This window comes from Pan paniscus, chromosome 1 (assembly GCF_029289425.2).
Source record: "Pan paniscus chromosome 1, NHGRI_mPanPan1-v2.0_pri, whole genome shotgun sequence".
Classification (NCBI taxonomy): Eukaryota; Metazoa; Chordata; class Mammalia; order Primates; family Hominidae; genus Pan; species Pan paniscus.
Genome location: NC_073249.2, coordinates 75821668 through 75840170, shown reverse-complemented (window position 1 = coordinate 75840170; position 18503 = coordinate 75821668). Strand labels below are relative to the sequence as shown.

The 18503-nt window shown below is 38.4% G+C and overlaps 2 protein-coding genes across 8 annotated transcripts in view; one reads left to right on the top strand and one right to left on the bottom strand.

Annotated features, from left to right (window-relative positions):
- Positions 1–17954, top strand: part of ZBTB37 (zinc finger and BTB domain containing 37) — a 35597-nt gene extending 17643 nt beyond the window's left edge. For 6 of the 7 annotated variants that reach the window (XM_055111368.3, XM_055111370.3, XM_003824675.6 and 3 more), the window contains one exon: positions 115–17954. In XM_055111368.3, coding sequence (XP_054967343.1) covers positions 115–603 — 489 coding nt within the window. In that variant the 3' untranslated portion in view covers positions 604–17954. The remainder of the gene's footprint in view (positions 1–114) is intronic. The other variant, XM_034940934.3, reaches the window with a different exon arrangement.
- The window catches only part of SERPINC1 (serpin family C member 1), a 12224-nt gene continuing 10806 nt past the window's right edge, over positions 17086–18503 (bottom strand). Inside the window, exon 6 of the mRNA XM_055111349.3 lies at positions 17086–18471. Coding sequence (XP_054967324.2) covers positions 18295–18471 — 177 coding nt within the window. The 3' untranslated portion in view covers positions 17086–18294. The remainder of the gene's footprint in view (positions 18472–18503) is intronic.

Genomic DNA, 18503 nt, shown 5'->3' with positions numbered 1-18503 from the left:
GCCACTAAAAAGGTACATATATCTTAGTAACAAGTAAAAATAGATTTGATTGCTTTTAATATGTATGCTTCATAATATTTGTTCTTTCTTGGTTATTTTCCTTACCTGGTACAGGTAGAAGAGTCAGCAATGATGGGAGTAAGTGGCTATGTGGAGTATCTCCGAGAGCAGGAAGTATCTGAGCGGTGGTTCCGGTATAACCCTCGTCTCACCTGCATCTATTGCGCCAAATCTTTCAACCAGAAGGGAAGCCTGGACCGCCACATGCGCCTACACATGGGGATCACACCATTCGTCTGCCGCATGTGTGGCAAGAAGTATACCCGGAAAGATCAGCTGGAGTATCATATCCGCAAGCACACAGGCAACAAGCCCTTTCACTGTCATGTCTGTGGCAAAAGTTTCCCCTTCCAGGCCATCTTGAATCAGCACTTTCGCAAAAACCACCCTGGCTGTATACCCCTGGAGGGGCCTCACAGCATCTCCCCTGAAACAACTGTCACATCTCGAGGACAAGCTGAGGAAGAGTCACCTTCACAGGAAGAGACAGTTGCTCCTGGGGAAGCTGTCCAGGGCTCTGTGTCCACCACTGGGCCAGACTGAAACATCCAGGGGAAGGGGGCTGACCCTCTTCCCCTTTGAGCCATAAGCAGCCAGCATCAGAGCCATGGGCTGATACTTAGATTCACAAAATGCCACATCACTAGGCCAGAAGATGCTCCCAAGATGTTGCCAAACTGGAGGATCAGCAACTTACACAAAAGCACTAAAGGCTCCTCCCTTCTTATTGCCCGCCTCACACTTTGGAAAATAATCAAGCAAATCAACTTTCTAATTCAGGGATCAACAGCCTTGGTTTGTTAACTTTATAAGAAAAAAGGTTTTTTAACAAAACGATGATGATAAATGGTCATTTATCTATCAGTCATGTTTGAACACTGTACTTTGGTCCATATCATCTTGGTGGCTACAATTGCCCGGATCTAAAAAATGCAGCAGGAGCCTCAACCATCTGAAGCAGCCAACCACAAGAGAGGAGGTAGTCATGATGGTGATGAGGAGGAGAAATTTCTCCTCTTCCTTCTCTGCCATAAGATGCATTTTTGTGTTTCAAGAAAAAACAAATGAATACTGGTGGTTCTTATTTTGAAAGGTTAGACTTTATCTTTCCCCTGACTAGGCATCTAATACTTTGCCTGGTTATTTCATATAATCAGCCATCTTGAAGCAGTATTCTAGTGGACAACATCACCTGAAGCACTTGGCAACTGGGAGTGAAATGAGCAGCAAAGTGTATGCAATAGGTACTGCTACATTTGGGGGGCTTGAGTGTTGTGTTGAGGAAGAGGAGAGCAGGGAGGGAAGTGTTTTTATGTTTTGCAAATATCAAACAGCACAGAGCCGTTCTGCAACTTCCTGACTGGTATTTGTAAACCATAGTGCTACACATCCTTGGGTAATGGCTCTAGTTCAGGTGAATTAATGTGTTAGGCTGACTACCAAAGTTTCATCCAGTCTCTTTGGCTCCTATTTTCACGTTCAGCAATATTGTAATCAAAAATGTCACTTTCCAGTGAAATGAGCCTGGATTGTATTTTTAAATCCACAGGTCTCCATATTTGATAACTTTTATATGAAGTTTTAAACATGTTTTTTCTGCAGTATTGTGGTTGAAGAAATTCAACACTATGGTTCTTACTGCAACCACAATTTCATTTCCTTATACATATGTAATAGTTTATATTTTCAGGCATATAGAAGAACCTCACTTAAAACTATGTCTCGGGTCTGCAAACCTAGTAATTCATAAACCAACCATCAGCAAACCATAGCTGGTGACTCCAAGAGCTTTGCTTTTTAATAATATACTACAGGGCACTTATCAGAAAACATCATGCAGAATCATGTTGCAATAAATGATCAAAGGATCAATTTTGATCAGGTTTGGTTACTTAGTCATTCCTAAGATTTTTAAAACTTCAAGGGACCCTTTTAGTAATTCTGGGTATTTCTAAGATTCTTAATCCAGCACTGAGAGAAAGAACTTACCAAACATGTAGAGCTTTAGATACCCCGTCTTTCATGAAGTGAGAGAAGGAGAAATATTAAGGGATGCGGGCAAATAGATGCTTATAACTTACAGTGCAAGTTGAAAAATCTCTAGCTTCTGTTGACAGAGCACTAGTTGTTGGGGTTCTTTTAAGTATGTAATGGTTTAAGAAATTGTTTCAGTGCAGAGGCATAGATGACTGTAAAAGAGATTTGGCAGAGGGGCAGGTTGTACCTGCACTGGTGAACCATCTGTGAGAATGTTAGTCATGTGCTCCTTTCCTGAGATTGCTTTGTGGTATGTGAAAAGGTGGGTAGAAAAGAAAGAAATTTCTTTGAGATAAGAAATTAGAATGCAAAGGGTAGATCTTAAGCAATCTGAGAATTGTACATGTACATAAAGCTGCAACCTCTCACAAGAGAAAGGTTATTTTATCTTCTGAAAAAGCATAGAAATGCATCTTTTATGGGAAGATAATGATGCTACCATTTAATAAGAGCCTACCCTTAAAGGCAGCATTGAAACTGTATTTTGTCTTTAGAAGACATAGACTGGTGCATCCTCCGCTTTAGTTAGGCAACAGCATGATAAGGAAAAAACTGTCTTCTAAAGCCATCTTTAGGGACTGGCTATGCTCTGTGGCATAGAAAAGGTAAAGTTGAATTAGCCAAAAATCCTTAGGGAAACAACTGGTAATAAGGTTTTCAGTGGACAGATTTTGCCATTACTAAATAGGCAGTGAGGTGAGAAGTACAGATTATGCTGCTTTGGATGGAGCCTTTAAGCCTACCAAAAAACTTTAAGTCCATCCTACTTTTGAGAAATAGTATGCTAGAAAGTTCTGTTTTTCTTTTTCTTCTTTTTTATATTTTTTAGAGACTGTGTCTTCCTCTTGTCACCCAAACCAGAGTGCAGTGGTGCAATCATAGCTCACTGTAACCTGCCTCAGCCTCCAGGTAGCTAGGACTATAAAATGTTTTTGTAGAGACGGTGTCTCTACAAAATTTGCCTAGGTTGGTCTTGAACTCCTGGCCTCAAGTAATCCTACCACCTTGACCTCCCGAAGTGCTAGGATTACAGGCATGAGCCAGTGAACTTGGCCTGGAGAAAGAATTCTTTGTTGCTTTGTTAGTTTCTTAGATTATATGTGAGAAAATGGAGCTTTTTAAACTATTACCAAATTTTAAAGGTGAAGTGCAGTAATTTCTGTAAAGAGAAACTTTGCAGCATTTGTCAATTCTCCTTCCAGGGTTAGCAACAAACAAATGAGGTAGGGACTATCTCATTCACGTGGAAATGCTATGAATGTTTGGTGGGTTTCCCCTCCCTTTTCTTTTCATTCACTTTAAATAGCCTTTTCCTATATTGATACTGTGAATAGGGTGCTTCCTGGTCATCTAGGACCACTTTAGCACAATCATGTTTGCTGGTTCTCTCAATTGGCCTAGCCAGAGCCACAAAATTCATGAAAATTTAAGGCAGGCTAGCTTTTAAACAAATTAAAACTTCTGAAAACAATTTCAGCCTTTTCGTTAAAAGAGATGTTGTTATTCTAAATAACTGTCCAAGACTCTTACCCACATACACTGTGACATTGTCCTAGTTCTTAGCTAACAACACGTTGGTCATAGGAGTTACTGATGTTCTATCTACATTAATGAACACCTATTGGTGTATGCACAGAGGATACCTCTTAAGGATGTACTAAATGGACTTTGGTTGATGCTGAAAATTAATTACCAAATCTTAACTTGCACGTGTTACCTTGTGAAGGGAACTGCATTAGCAATGAGAGCTACATCATCATGAAGTACTTTAATGCCATGAAATTGCAAACACTGGGACTGTTTTCATTTATTGAGTGGCACTTAGTAGCAAAGGAGCTATCCAGTATTCTCAGCAAAGAAGAGAGACGGAAGTATATTAATCTATTTTCATACTAAGATGTTCCTTTATTCTGTCTGAACTCTAATACCAGTATAAAATATAGCATTGGCATGAACAGTTAATGCTGTACTTAGGCAGAAAGGCTCCTTCTAATGACTTGTTCTCTCTTTACTCAGAACCGTATTTACCTCTGAACCAAGTTGAATTTTATTTTATCCAAGTTGCAAACTACCCCATGCCATTTTTATTATAATAGAGGGTTAAATCTAATCTCAAATACATAAAGGTAAATTAGTTCATAGAGGATAAAGTTTGGGAATGAAGAGAGCAGTTAAGGAAATTTTATTTTTTGTCATTTTTTAAATGTTTCCAGTTCCCTCTACATCAGTGAAACAAGGTTTTCCAAAGATGGTTTGAAGATAGAAAAAACTTTTTCCCCCCGGCTTCATAGTTGACATCTGGTATTGGTTGGAATTGGTCTGGTGGCAGAGTGAAGTAGGGAACTTCATTTTTTTCTTTTTTTTTCTTAAAGGCAGGGTCTCACTATGTTGCCCAGGCTGGTCTCAAACTCCTGGGCTCAAGTGGTCCTCCTTCCTCAGCCTCCTGAGGAGCTGGGACTACAGGCGTGTGACCACACCTGGCTGTAAATGTCATTCTTAATAGCTGAATAATCTTTGGTCAAGAAGTAACTTTTCCAGAGTTTTAGCTGTTACTTGACATTAATTGGGTTTCTTTTAACTGGTGAAAACTGTATTTATTTTGTTTAACTAGACTATCTAACTTAAATGAAAGTAATGGATAATGGAAAGGAAACTGAACAAAGACAAAAGTCTTCTTCATCATAGTGAAAGGCATTTAATCAGGAAGAGTTGGAATCTTGGAAGTTTTTCTTTTTTTCAGGTACAAGAGGCATGATTTTTTTCTCTTCCTAAAATGTCCTTCCCCTTATCTGTGTACTTATTAGTTCAAGGAATAACAAATGAGTCTTAATTGAACTTAGTCTTTGGAAATTGAGCTCTTTATTTAGGTTATATGTGAAAGAGTTTAAAATATTGAAATACTTTGGTTGCTAAGCAGATTTAGAAAAGCAACAAGCAATTGTCGGGCAAATCCCTAGGTTTGAGAAGATGTCCTCAGCAAAATATACCCTTAGGACTTACGGAATTAGATCAGGGTTCAGCAAACAGTAGTTTCCAGGCCAAATGCTGAGGCTACTTGCTTGTGTAAAGAAAATTATAATGGAATAGGGCCACACTTACTTGTTTAGGTATTGTTTATGCCTTCTTTCTACTATAGTGGCAAAGTTGAGTACTTGTGACAAAGATCACGTGGCTACAAAGCTTGAAAATATTTACTGTCTGGTACTTGTTAGAAAAAATTTGCCAACTCCAAGAAAGAATTACCTCCTAAAGTTGTTACTCATGACATTTTGCCTTTATAATAGTTTGGTTGAAGTTTTAAATTCATGTTGTCACATATACATGTTTTCTTGAAAGAGTTTGCCAACTTTTTCTAGATCCTCTTATCATAACTCTTTTTGTGCTCCTTCATGATTCCCATTACTTTAAAAGCATTTAGAATTGGCCTATTGTTTGTCCTTGTCTTAATGGTGCCGGTATTTTAAAGTTTAGTTGTAAGTAAGTTTTGCCATTCCTCTGAGTTAACTTGAACTGGTTTGCATAATGGTGACAAGAATGAATTTTTTCCCGAGTAGATTAAAAACTAATTTCATTATGAAGAAGTATTTTGATTCATATCCAAAGTACTGTTTTTCTGGATTAGAACCCCTACCTTTTCCCTTTGCAATGTATCTTAATTTTAACTTCTTTAAACTTACTCTGTTCCATGTAGAGCAGTAAAAAGCCAAGTTTTTCTTCCTTTTTTCCTGGATGTTTTGAAACATAATGAAACATCTGAGGATTTCAAATTCTTTTTAGACCTATCTTCCCATTTCTGTTATTGTCTATAATTCTTCTAAATACATATTGGACCATTACATGTTTGCTTTGTGAACGTTCATTCTTAGTGTTCAGATAGCCTACTTATACTCGATGTGGGAAAAATGGGAAATGTTAGGGGGTTAATAAACAGAAATCCTTGCAGGAAGCCAGGTGTGACAGCAGACACCTATAATCCCAGCTACTTGGGAGACTGAGTTGAGAGGCCCACTTGAGGCCAGGAATTTAAGGACCAGCCTGGGCAACATAGACCTTATCTCTAAAACAAAAAAAAATCCTTGCAAGAGGAGAGAATAATTGCTTCCCATTTGGAAATGATATAGGGACTTTTGAATTAGATCTATCTTGACAAAGTTTTCTAGGCCATGCTGATACAGTATAGGGAGTTTGATTCTGTTGTGAGCTCTGTCAACATAGACAAAGTTCAAGTGAGTAACTAGCTTTCTATAATAGGGACTCTCTTCACTAGGTATTTTAAAGTTGCTGCTTTCTAATTGGATATTAGGAAGTTTTATATGATATACCCTCTGAGTAATAGATAATCCTCATCTATAAAGTTCCAGAATATTTGCCTAGGTTAGATCTCCCCTGGCTTAGAGCAGTTATACCTATAGTAACAGTAGGTTTTTGAGATTTTGGAGTATTACTTTTCTGATTAACCTAGGATTCTGATTAACCTGGAATGTGGGACTTGTGAAAGAAATTGGATTTTGTTAGCCCAGTGAATCATCTGCATCCCACTCTATTTGAGGCCTTGGTAATAGATGTCAATTTAAATATGCATCTATTGAAAGCAATGGAGTTTTCCAAGCATTATGACTTCCTTGATAATTTTCAGTCTTATCTTTTTTCGTATTTTCTAGTCTCTTTCTCTGTCTTTAGTCTTCTTCCTCTTAAATGGTGCTTTTCCCAGGGCCAGTCTTTTTACTTTCTAAGCAAGCAGGCTTTTTTGTTCAGGATAAGCCAGAGTTAGATATTATGAATACTTTGAAACATCTGAATATGTTACATTCCAAAGTATGTAATTATTGATAGTAGTATCAAAACCTGAAAGATATTGGTGCAGATTATTCAGTTTTGCTGTGTAGGCAGGCTGTCTTTCTCCTCAACTGTGACACAGCAGTGACTTGAGAAGGCAAATATTACTTGAAACCCCCATTATCTTTATAGAGGGTACGTATATAAATTTTCTTACCTGACATTTTTACCATTATCAATATATCAGTAGCTCACATCTTAACATAGAAGAAGCCCATTAGCTCAAATACTGGAAGCTTCAAACAAGGAAATAAATTACAAAAGCAAAGCAGTTAATGAAAAAACCTTGTCTATTGCCTGCGTCTTTCATGTCTACTCAATAGGTCCTGTTGAGGAGGCTAGAATACACCATCCAGTTAAGAAAGGGGTTGTTTTGTTTTGTTTAAGACAGAGTCTTGGTCTGTCTTCCAGGCTGGAGTGCAGTGGCTCAATCTTGGCTCACTGCAATCTCCACCTCCTTGGTTCAAGCAATTCTCGTGCCTCAGCCTCCCAAATAGCTGAGATTACAGGCGTGTGCCACCATGCCCCAGCTAATTTTTGTATTTTTAGTAGAGATGGGGTTTCACCATTTTGGCCAGGCTGGTCGTGAACTCCTGGCCTCAATTGATCCTCCTGTTTCGGCCTCCCAAAGTGCTGGACTTAGAGGCATGAACCACTGCACCCAGCCCCATTTAAGAGAGTTTTATATTCAGCATCTCATATGGCCTACACCATGATTTTAATATACTGTGAATCTTAGGATTTCAGTTAATCCATAATGCCAGGAGTTAAGGTATTTCATGGGAACATGTTTCCTCTTCTATGAAATCACCTGTCTGCAGTGATAGGTAATGTATAAGAGAATGTTTCATTAAGTAAATATTAAGTACTTTTTGATACCAGACAACATGCTTGGGATTTGTATAATAAAACTGGTTTTAGACATAGTTTAGACATGATGTGTCTTCCTATACTTGAGAGTCCTAAGCCCACTTGGTTGGCGTCTGGGATGTATTGCTTTTGAAAAGCCTGCACTTTTTACTGTAGAGATAAAAGATCAAAAAGGGGACAGAATTAGCTTTATTAAGTGCTTTATCGTCATAACTGTGGTTAAGACAATAATACTATGAGGTAATAACAGTAATGTTAAAAATAACTAACTTTTTTTGAATGCTTACTATGTGCCAGGCACAGTTCTATGTGCTTCACATTGATTAACTCATCTAATCCTTCTGACAATCCCATGAGGGTAGATAACATCCTCATTTTAGATGGGAAGAAACAGACACAACTGACTCAGGCTAACACTAGAGTTGCCTCTAGTAGGTGTAATTATATCATATTTTATAGATGAGGAAACTGATGAACCCAAGGTTACATAACTGGTAAATTACAGAGCCAATATTTACCAATCTTGATTCCAAAGCCCAGACTATCTGCATGATGTCATATTGACTCCATTTACTTATCAAGAGTTGAAGTTGACTGGAATATACAGTAGCCAGGAACAGTACTGCTTTTTGTGAATGTGTAATTCAAGAGTAAGTGATTAGAAGATTCTTCAAAAGCTGATGCAGTTGATCTCTGAGCAGAGTTGAATAGTGAATATTTTCGGTGGATATTGCCCACTGATTCAAGGGAGTCACCCGTGTGGTTAGGTCTAATAGTGAGTGAGGTACTATCAAGGCAAAAATTGAAAGAGTTCCAGTTACCTATTGCTGTGTAACAAACTTAATTAAAATTAAGTAATTTTAATTACTTAAAATCAACCATTTCCTATATCATGGTTTTGTGAATCAGAAAATCCAGGAAGGGCTTGTCTGGGCAATTCTCCTCCCTGTGACAATGACTCAGGTCACCTGGTGGTATTCAGCAGGTGGTTAGACAAGTCTGGAAGGAGTGTCCAAGATGATCTTACTTACATACCTGACACTTTGGTGGGGAGACTAGAAGGATGGACTCAGCAGGTCTCCTCTTTCTCTCCATGAAGTCTAAGGACTCTCCATGTGTTCTCTTCATCAAGGTAGTCAGATTTACTACGAGGACAGCTAAGGCCTCTGAAAGGCTGGGCAGAAGAATCTAGTCAACTTAAAGGCCAGGCCTAGAATTATCATACAGCCACCACTGTACTCTTGGTCGAAGAACTTAATGGTAAGATGACAGCAAGAATGAAGGGGGAAAAAAGAACTCAATGGTCAGCCCAAATTTAAGGAGAGAAGAAATACCCTACCACTTTATGGAAGGCATGTCCAGGACTTGGGGCTATTTTTAATGTGTTAATTTTTTTTTGTTTTGTTTTGTTTTGTTTTTTGTCTTGACTCTTTGGTGTTTATTCATCAGTTGTTTGTGCTGTAGAAACCATTTATTATGTCTACCATGGGTCACTAAAGGAGCTAGAAGGAGAATGAGACAAATATCTGGAGCATACTTCATTTGCTGCCCTCTCCCTCCAAGTTTCATTTATCTTATAGCAAAATTTTCATTTTGTACTGTGTTCCAAGTTGTGAACATTTGCCTGGTTTTGCTCTGAAGCCACGGTAACTGCATGCGGAGCTAGAAATACTCTAGAGGGAGTAAAAAGCTTACATTTTTTTTGTTTGTTTTTTGTTTTAGGACAGAGTTTCACTCTGTCACCCAGGCTGGAGTGCAGTGGTGCAATCACAGCTCACTGCAGCCTCAACCTCCTGGACTCAAGCAATCCTCCCACCTCATCCTCCCAAGTAGCTGGGACTCCAGATGTGTGCCACTACACCTGGCTAATTTTTGTGTATTTTTAGAGACGGGATCTCACCATGTTGCCTGGGCTGGTCTTGAACTCCTGGACTCAAGAGATCCACCTTCCTCGGCCTCCTGAAGTGCTGGGATTACAGGCATGAGCCAACGTGCCTGGCCCAGAAAGCTTACTATTAAATAATTTGATTTCTTGGAGATATCAGTTGTATTTTAAGTTTACAAATAGGTGAATACTCTTGTGGTATGGAAACATTGCATGGCTGCTGAATCTCTTTCAACAGGAGTTTCTATTGGGTGGCTACATGGATCATATTCTTGAGATAGTGAAAAGTTTTACCTACTTATCTTAATCCCATCTCTACCTCTACACCTCCTCCAGCATGATTTTGTGCTCGAAGATGAATCAATTCCTTTCATTCTTGTTACCTTTCATACAGGAAAATTCATCGCCTAATTTTATATGTTGTTAATCTTTTAAAATTGGCAGTTGTTACAAGCCTCTTTCATTTAAAATAACAGATCATTGAAGTTTTTTGATTTTTGGTTAGATGTGTCAGATTTAGGATGCCTTATTTAAACTCGTGCTGTCTTACTAGACTGTTCCTGCTCTGAGAAGAAATATGGACAGAGAATGAATTTCACTGTCCATATTGATGAACCCCAAATCAATACACTTCTTAAGAAAGGTTTGAGATTATCCAGTCCATGTGCAATGAATCCTTGGAGCATTAGCTGTGTGGCCTTCCTACTGATCATCTGCAGTTATCACAGTAAAGAGATCTCTGTTCCTAGGTCAGGCCTTAGCAATTACAAATACAGGAAATAAAGGGGTACTCAATGCTAAAGACTTAATTTTGGGTACCTACAAAGTCCTGGGAAGGGAAAAAGAAGACCTTGGCATTTGTATTTGAATAACCAGAGATGGAATGTTTGAGGCTTTTAGGCATAAAGATTAAATAGATTTTATCATATAAAGATTAGGGCAAATTATTTTTTTTTCCAGTTCATTCTTAACATGTTAAGGGACAAATTTTAATGAATAAAAATTTAAAGGCCTTAAAACTTTCTTTTGGATTCACATTTCCACTCTGGTATAATCCACTCTGGTGTAGTCTGCCCTTTATGACAGAGAAAGCCTTTGAAAATATTGTCCCAGGGAATGAAAAATCTTAATGATGATCTATGGAAATGTCTCTCATTCTCTATTATAGCCCTTTGGGCCCTCCTATAGATTCTCTGTGAATCTAAGTTTGAAATCATTTGGTGTTTGCATGAAAAATAATTCTTACTATTCATTTAAATAATTCTTAAATGTGGTCTTAAATTGCAAGAGAGAACAAAGCCAGAAAAAAGGGAACCTTGTAGATTGACCAAATATTTATTCTTTATTTTCAGCATCACAAATCTAAACCATTTCAAGCTAATACAACAACCTGAGTGAGTAGAAATTCCTTAAGGTTTAGATTTCTGCTTTTAGTCACATCTTGAAGCAGATGTTTATGACATATTTGAAGATGATCCACTGAGTTTCCTATAAAGTAATAGAATCCTAACTATAGTGGTTCTTTAAGAACCACTGAAAAAACAGAATTGCAGTGCAGGGAACAAAGCTTAAAATGTGTTTCCTCTGGAAGCCAAGATGCTAAAAAAGGGGTCACTAAAAGTGTGACTGAAGTCCGTCTCTAGAATGGCTATCAGTTAGATAGCAGAAATATTTAGAATGTATATGGCATTTCTAATATTTTTACAAAAATAATTTTAAATCATGTAACTCGAATTTTTTTTTTAAAGTCTGTTTTCTTTTTGGAAAACTGGCACAATAAAAATAACACTAATATAATTCCATTGTATATGCATGTGCATTGAACCCAGAGTGGGTATACTAAAGATAGTTCATGCAAATAACTTATGGGAAGTTTGGCTATTTTTTCATGTATGTTTATAAATATATTTAGTCATCTACGTGACCTTGGTAGCACAGAAGCATTTTGTTAGCTGTATCATTAATTCTAAAAATCAAATTCTTGGCATAGTGGGCTATGAGAGCTTTTTGTTACTTGGTATTTTGGCTAAGAAAATTATTTCTTGCACTTTCTATTTATAAAGATGTTATAACACAATGCACCCACTTAATGCAGCTTTTCTTTAGAGAAAAAAGATGTAGGTGTAAAAGTGAAATGTATGTTTTCAAACCTGGCAAAAGGAGGGACCTCAAAAAAATAAATTTGGCTTGCCATCTACCTGAGTAGGGTTGGGGATTAATATAAAACTTAGGTTGAAAGTGGCTGTTGGGATAGGTATACTGTTGCTGTGAATTGCAATATTGCTGTGAGTTGCCAGCTATGTATGTGTAAGTTTATGTGTGTATGTGAGAAAAAGGTATTTCGTGAAGGCATAAAAGTCAGTGTAGAATATCCTACCTCCCACTAGAGACTGAGCATATTCAAGATTGCTCTGTAGTCCCTTGGGCAGGAAGCTGGATTCGTCAGCCACTGTCTACCCCATTCTTCTCTATACTCACTTCAGCTCCTCTACCTCTGAGCACTTGGCTGAAGAAAGAGTATAGCTTTCTGTAGCAAGCAAAGGAAAGCCAGACCCAAAATACAGAGGCTGCAGTATCTGAAATTCTTATCATGTTCAGATATCAATATTTGATTTTGTTGCCCAAATCAAACAATGTCAGAACACTTGAGTTTAGTGCTTTTTTTTTTCTCTTTCTCTCCCACAGACTTCTCCCGGTTTACTGCTTTTATCCACTGGCTTCTGTTTGGCAGGAGTAGCCAGTGGAGGTGAAGTCTGTTTTTAAAGACTAAAACACCTAATTCCTTTTAATGATGTGTAACATTTGTTTGAATCCCCAACTTCTTTTTTTTTGGGGGGGGGGGTAGAGATGGAGTCTCCCTATGTTGCCCAGTCTCGTCTTAAACGTCTAGGTTTGGTTGGATGCAGTGGCTCACACCTGTAATCCCAGCACTTTGGGAAGCTGAGGTAGGCGGATCACCTGATGTCAGGAGTTCGAGACCAGCCTGGCCAACATTGTGAAACCCCGTCTCTACTAAAAATACAAAAAATTAGCTGGGTGTGGTGGCAGCATCTGTAATCCCAGCTACTCGGGAGGCTGAGGCAGGAGAATCGCTTGAACTCGGGAGGTGGAAATTGCAGTGAGCCAAGATCACACGGTTGCACTCCAGCCTGAGCAACAAGAGCGAGACTCCATCTCAAAAAAAAAAAAAAAAAAGTCTGGGCTCAAGCGATCCTACCACCTCAGCCTCCCCAAAGTGATAGGATTACAGGTGCCAGTCACCACACCTGGCCCATGATGGATTTTCAGATGACCTCTTTTACTTCTAATCTCTCCAAAGAGAGATATTCTTGTTTTTAAGGTCAATATTGTCATAATAGTCATGATGTCCTCACCTGAATGTTGTAGGTGTCAGAAAGTTGTTTCAATAGTAATATGCCACCAGGCAGACCACCTAATCTTTAAATCCAGTTGTAGCACTCAATTTATTTTCTGTTTGGGGCACTAGTGCACTGAGCCAAGTCAACTTGCCCACTTTTCTAATATTTCTTACAGCTAAGGAGGAACTGTTGGTCCTTTGATATCCTAGAATGCTTTCTACTTGTGGAAATGCTTTTTACCCTAATACACTGATTATATTGTCTGAATGTCTAAACAGGGATTCTCTGGTTAGAAGTGAAATGAGAGAGTGACCCATTTTCAGATTTTTAGAGATTGGCTCCCGTATTTTAGGTACTAGCTGATAAGTATTTAGTTTCCTGGTGACTTTGGATACAGCAAGTGGAGATACAGAGAATGTGAAATTCCAAATAATAAGACAAGCATTACTCACAAATAACAACTGATACAGTAATTTCTGCCCAAATGCAGTAAGAATCTTGTAGGGAGATGAAGTGGTAAAATTAAATTATATGAATCTTTTTACCACGACTATTTATTTTTTTTCCTACCTGTAGCATAGTTGTCTGCCTATAAGCCATGCTAATATCCTAGACCCAGGAATTAATTCCTGCTTAGGAAAATTTTTCCTTCTGGCTTATCTTTTGTTTATGCCCAGAGTTTTGTCCTAGGCCTGTCCCCTGATCTTTTGCTATAACACATACTTAAGGTGCAGCCTTCTTACCTAAATCAGTACTTTACTGTTGGTGTTGCTGCCTGTTACAGCCAGTTATTTATTTAAAAAGTAGTGAAAAAATGCCTAGGTAGTTTGATTGCAGCATGTTAAATCTATAAATCTGGACAGAAGCCATGGAGTCTTACCTTTTCTCTCTCTAGCTTGGATGAACACCGGCCTTATGCTTTCTATTACAGGACTAGTTGACCCAGTTCTTCATATTGGTTGCACATTAGAATTGCATAGGACCCCCTCTAGACATTTACATTTTATTGGTCTGTTGTGCAACCTGGGCTTTAGGTGATTCTAATGTGCAGCCAAGGTTGAGAATCACTCCCTATGTAATCCCTAGTGGTCATTGGCAGGATAACCTCAATCCAGTCCTCTTTGACCTGAAAATATCTTTATTGATATTCCATGCATGGCTCTCAATTCAAAGTGTACAGTGGGTCAAGGCTTAGGTAGTAAAATGGATCATCCATTTGTCCTCAGAATAATTCTGGAGGGAGATATTGTCATCCATCCAGTTTCCTCTCTATACCAAATACAAAGTACACATAAATAAGCAAAACAAATTTTCAAAGTTCCTTCTCTAGAATCCTCTTTCTTTTGCATATGTAGTTTCAGTGGAGATTTCTCAACTAGCTGAAATGGAGCACTTGAATATATTAAAAGAGCCAAAACTGCTTACAGCAATTTCTATTTGTAAAATAAACAGGTGGCATTGTTAATGGAGAAAAGGAAGGATCCTGCCTGTGGTGATGGTAATATGTTTGATTATTTATCTCTTAGCCTGTCTTCTAAGTGGGATTTCAGTGTCAGTTAACTGTCACTTTTCTTGGATTTTTTTTTTTGTGAATGAAGTGAACTAGTTAAGGCTTAAGTATTTCTGAATAATATATGAAATGTGAAATGAGTCATTTTAGGATCTTTCTTCTGGGATGTCAAAGACCTAACCAAGTAACTCCCAAATGAGGTTCCAGATTCATTTTTCTCATCCCAGGTAGTAAACGTGTTTTAATGGGTTTGTTTCTTGCCCATGGCAACCTCACACAGAGGGGAGAACTGTTTTATTACCCTAAAATAGTGAGAACCACTGTTCAAACTAACTAGCTACCAAGTGACTTCTAACTCATGAAGAAAATTTGTATTTAAGAGCAAGTTCAAATGTAGCAGGCTCTCTTCTGAGAGTATTCTGGATACCACGGAAAGTTTCATTTATATATTGCTTACAAGTACTTGGTAATTTGAACTTCAGTAGGTGATATGTGCAAGGAGAAAAAGTAGGTCAAGGAGAAAGTTGGTTAGTGCAGAGGACTGAATTAGCATCAGTCTGTGAAATTTCATTAAAGTAGCACTAAGGCCTGGCTGTTTGCTTAGCATGTAAATGCTGCAGTGTCCAAGAAAATGCCTCCTATGCCTTAGAAAATTTGCTGAAGGCTTCCTGTTACTGGTAGAGTAAAAAAGCAATAGCCTTTGAGACTTCAAAGAGAGTAGCCCCCTTAGGGTTTTCATACTGAAGAACCTTGTGGAGTACTGTGAAACATTGTTGAACTTTATGCAAATTATACTGCACTGGATTTTAAGATTTTATGGGGGGAGAGTAGAGCAGAGTGGGGAAGTAATGATAAAAGATAAATACGTAAACTTGTACTATATTTTAAGCAAGGAATGAAACAAATTCCCTAACAGGAATTCCCTGTCAGCACTGTGAAGTTTGGTCAAGTTCTGCCTAATGGGTTGGCTTGCTGATTCCTCTTAAACCTCTAGGAAATCCTTTCTAAGACAGCAAAACAAACGTTAGTTTGAGTACTATTTCACCACCCTGCTCCATCCCCCTACTCTCAACAAAAGAAAAGCATTCCTAAACTATAGGCAAAAGAAATGTGTTCTCAGTCCATTAATTTTTCATCTGCTATGATCTCTGTTCACAGTTTTAGCACATTGCATTATTTTGTAATCTGATAGCAGAACATCAGGAACTAATGGCTTCCTTCCCTTTAAGAAATCTTAAAGTTAGAACTTTTTTTTTTTTTTTTTTTTTTTGAGACAGGGTCTTGATCTGTCACCCAGGCTGGAGTACAGTGGTGCAATTATAGCTCACTGCAGCCTCCACCTCCTGGACTCTATCCTCCTGCCTCAGCCTCCCAAGTAGCTGGAACTACAGGCATGTGCCACCACGCCCAGCTAAATTTTCTATTTTCTTTTAGAGACAGAGTCTCACTATGTTGCCCAGGCTGGTCTCAAACTCCTGGGCTCAAGCGATCCTCCCACCTAGGACTCCTAAAGTTACAGGTGTGAGCCACTGTGCTTGGCCTAGAACTCTATTTTTGGCATTTCTTTCTAAATGAGTACATTGGAAGAACATTTAGGTTTCCAGGCTCCTCATAATTTCTGAATGGGACCCGCTCTGCTCTGCCTCTGAAAGGAGAAGAAAAGGCTGAAGGTTCAAAGACAGAAAAGTCAATGTAGCAGAAATTTGATTTCCTTCAGATGGACATAGTCTGAAAGAAATCTATCCAGCTGTTCTCTATGGTGCTTATATGATGGGTGACAGCTGTCCCCATCTACCTGTCCCTGGCACTGTGCCTTCACACTGGTCACTGTGAAAAGCAGATCACACTGGACTCAGAGGCCAGAATCCAGGACAAGATCCCCCTTCTCATCTTGAGCCCATCACATCTTTGTATAGCTGTTAATGTAGCATTTACTTCTCTATGGGAAACTCTTGGGTTTTTAACCCAAGAAGAAATTGTAAAGCATTTAAACTAGTCAGAAAATAAGATTCTGATGGTAGCGATCAAATAAAGGAAAATTTCACTTCCTCTCAGTTGATATTGATTGATACCAAGGATCAACTACGCCCACCTCTTCCTAAGTTTCTAAAGGCTACCATAATATTTGTAAACAACAAATTTATCTAATATTTTTTACAACTTGCTAATCAAGGAGGATTCATATTAAAACAGACAATCAGTTTCTAAAATGTTATCCCTGAAAGGGAATGGAATAGAGTATTTTTAGCTGTAAGAACCTACCAGTCTGTTTTTTCCCTTTGAAAAAAACTAATGTTTGAGATTTGTGTCTTTTCATCTGAAGCAGTTACTCCATTAATAGTAAAGATGCCTCGGGAAAGTCAGTGAACCAGAATAGTGCTCTTGCACCACTGAGGGTGCTAGACTGGCTTTGTGCATCTTATTTCCTAAGAATATCAGTTTTTATTATGACCTTAATTATAAATACCTATATATAGGAATAGGATTTTCTCTCACCCAACCCTACTTTAATCATTATCACTTAAGTGTAAACCTCCACCTCCCCCTCTTTCCCTTTACCGAAAAAAAAATGCACTTTAATTCCTAAGGAGAGTGGCTGTTCCTGGCCCTGAAACCAGATTACTTCAGGAGGAGAGTTAAGGAGGGAGAACTCTTACCAGACCCTGTGAAATGAACCAAATTTCTTAATGTAAACACACAAGTAATAACATCCACTTTTAAGTGGCCCCCACTCCATGCCAAAGGGAAAAAGAACCGCCAAATTGAAAAAGGGTTCTAAATACCTGTCCTGATTTTGGAAGTTTCACTGGGGAAAAACTACCTAAGATTATTTTCACAGCTACCAATTTGTCAGAAACTTTGGTGGTGTTTTGTGGGAGGCTGAGATTTTTTAAATTAAAAATCAAGTGAAAACACAAAGACTCTAAGACACGATCCTGATTTGTGTCATTTCTAAGTATCAGATTTGTTCTCCCTTCATTTGACAGGTGTTCTCAGTCTCTCCTCCTGTAAGATTCTGTCCTTCCCCTGATGACAAGCCAATAGTTCTTGGTGGGGTTGCATGTCTCCTAGAGCCCCAGGACCCCTGTCGTGTCGGGGAAGGGGGGAGGGCAGGAGGGTGGGCAGAGACTCGGGTTGGGGGAGGGAGTTCAAAGAAAGAGTGAAAATATGGGTTTATATAAACATATTTAAAGCAGTTTAGCAAAAGCTTTCTCGTTGAACAGCTTTAAGAACAATGTGAATGAAATCTTAGCAACTTGGTTAGTAATCTGAAAAGTCTATTAATGTATACTTGAAATTCTGTTTGTATAAAAATGCATTTTCCCCTTTATTTTAACACTGTGTAAAAGAACATTATGCATGTGAGTGGTTTGAGAATTAAATGGTTTAATACTCAGATTTGAATCTGTCTTTTCTGTATATAGAAACTAATCTGTTTCAATTTTTGATATGTTTTAGTGTGATGGAAATACTGAGAATTCACTCTCCCTTCCCTTTCTGGCTGTCTACCATCTTTTATCGCTCTCTCCCTCATTTTCTTGATCCAGATGTGGTTACTGGGTAAAGAACAACTTGAAGGCATCATTTTACCATGTGCCCCAATAGCATGTTTCCCCTTTCCTTGTCTTCATTTCAAATGCAGAGTCCATTTATAATGTGAGATGGAAGTAGTTGTATTTATTTTTACTTCTGTTCACAAACCAAAAATAGGAAGAGGTGCAAAGAATAAGAACATTTTACTTAACACAAGGGTTGGCTACTCTGCCCATGAAGATAATAGTGTTCAGAGGAACTTCTCTTATAAAAACCAGGAAAGGCCTGTTGGCCTTGAAAGTCACCCTGTTGGGGTTTAGCGAACGGCCAGCAATCACAACAGCGGTACTTGCAGCTGCTTCACTGCCTTCTTCATTTACCTGCAGGTCACATGGGAAATAAAACTACATTA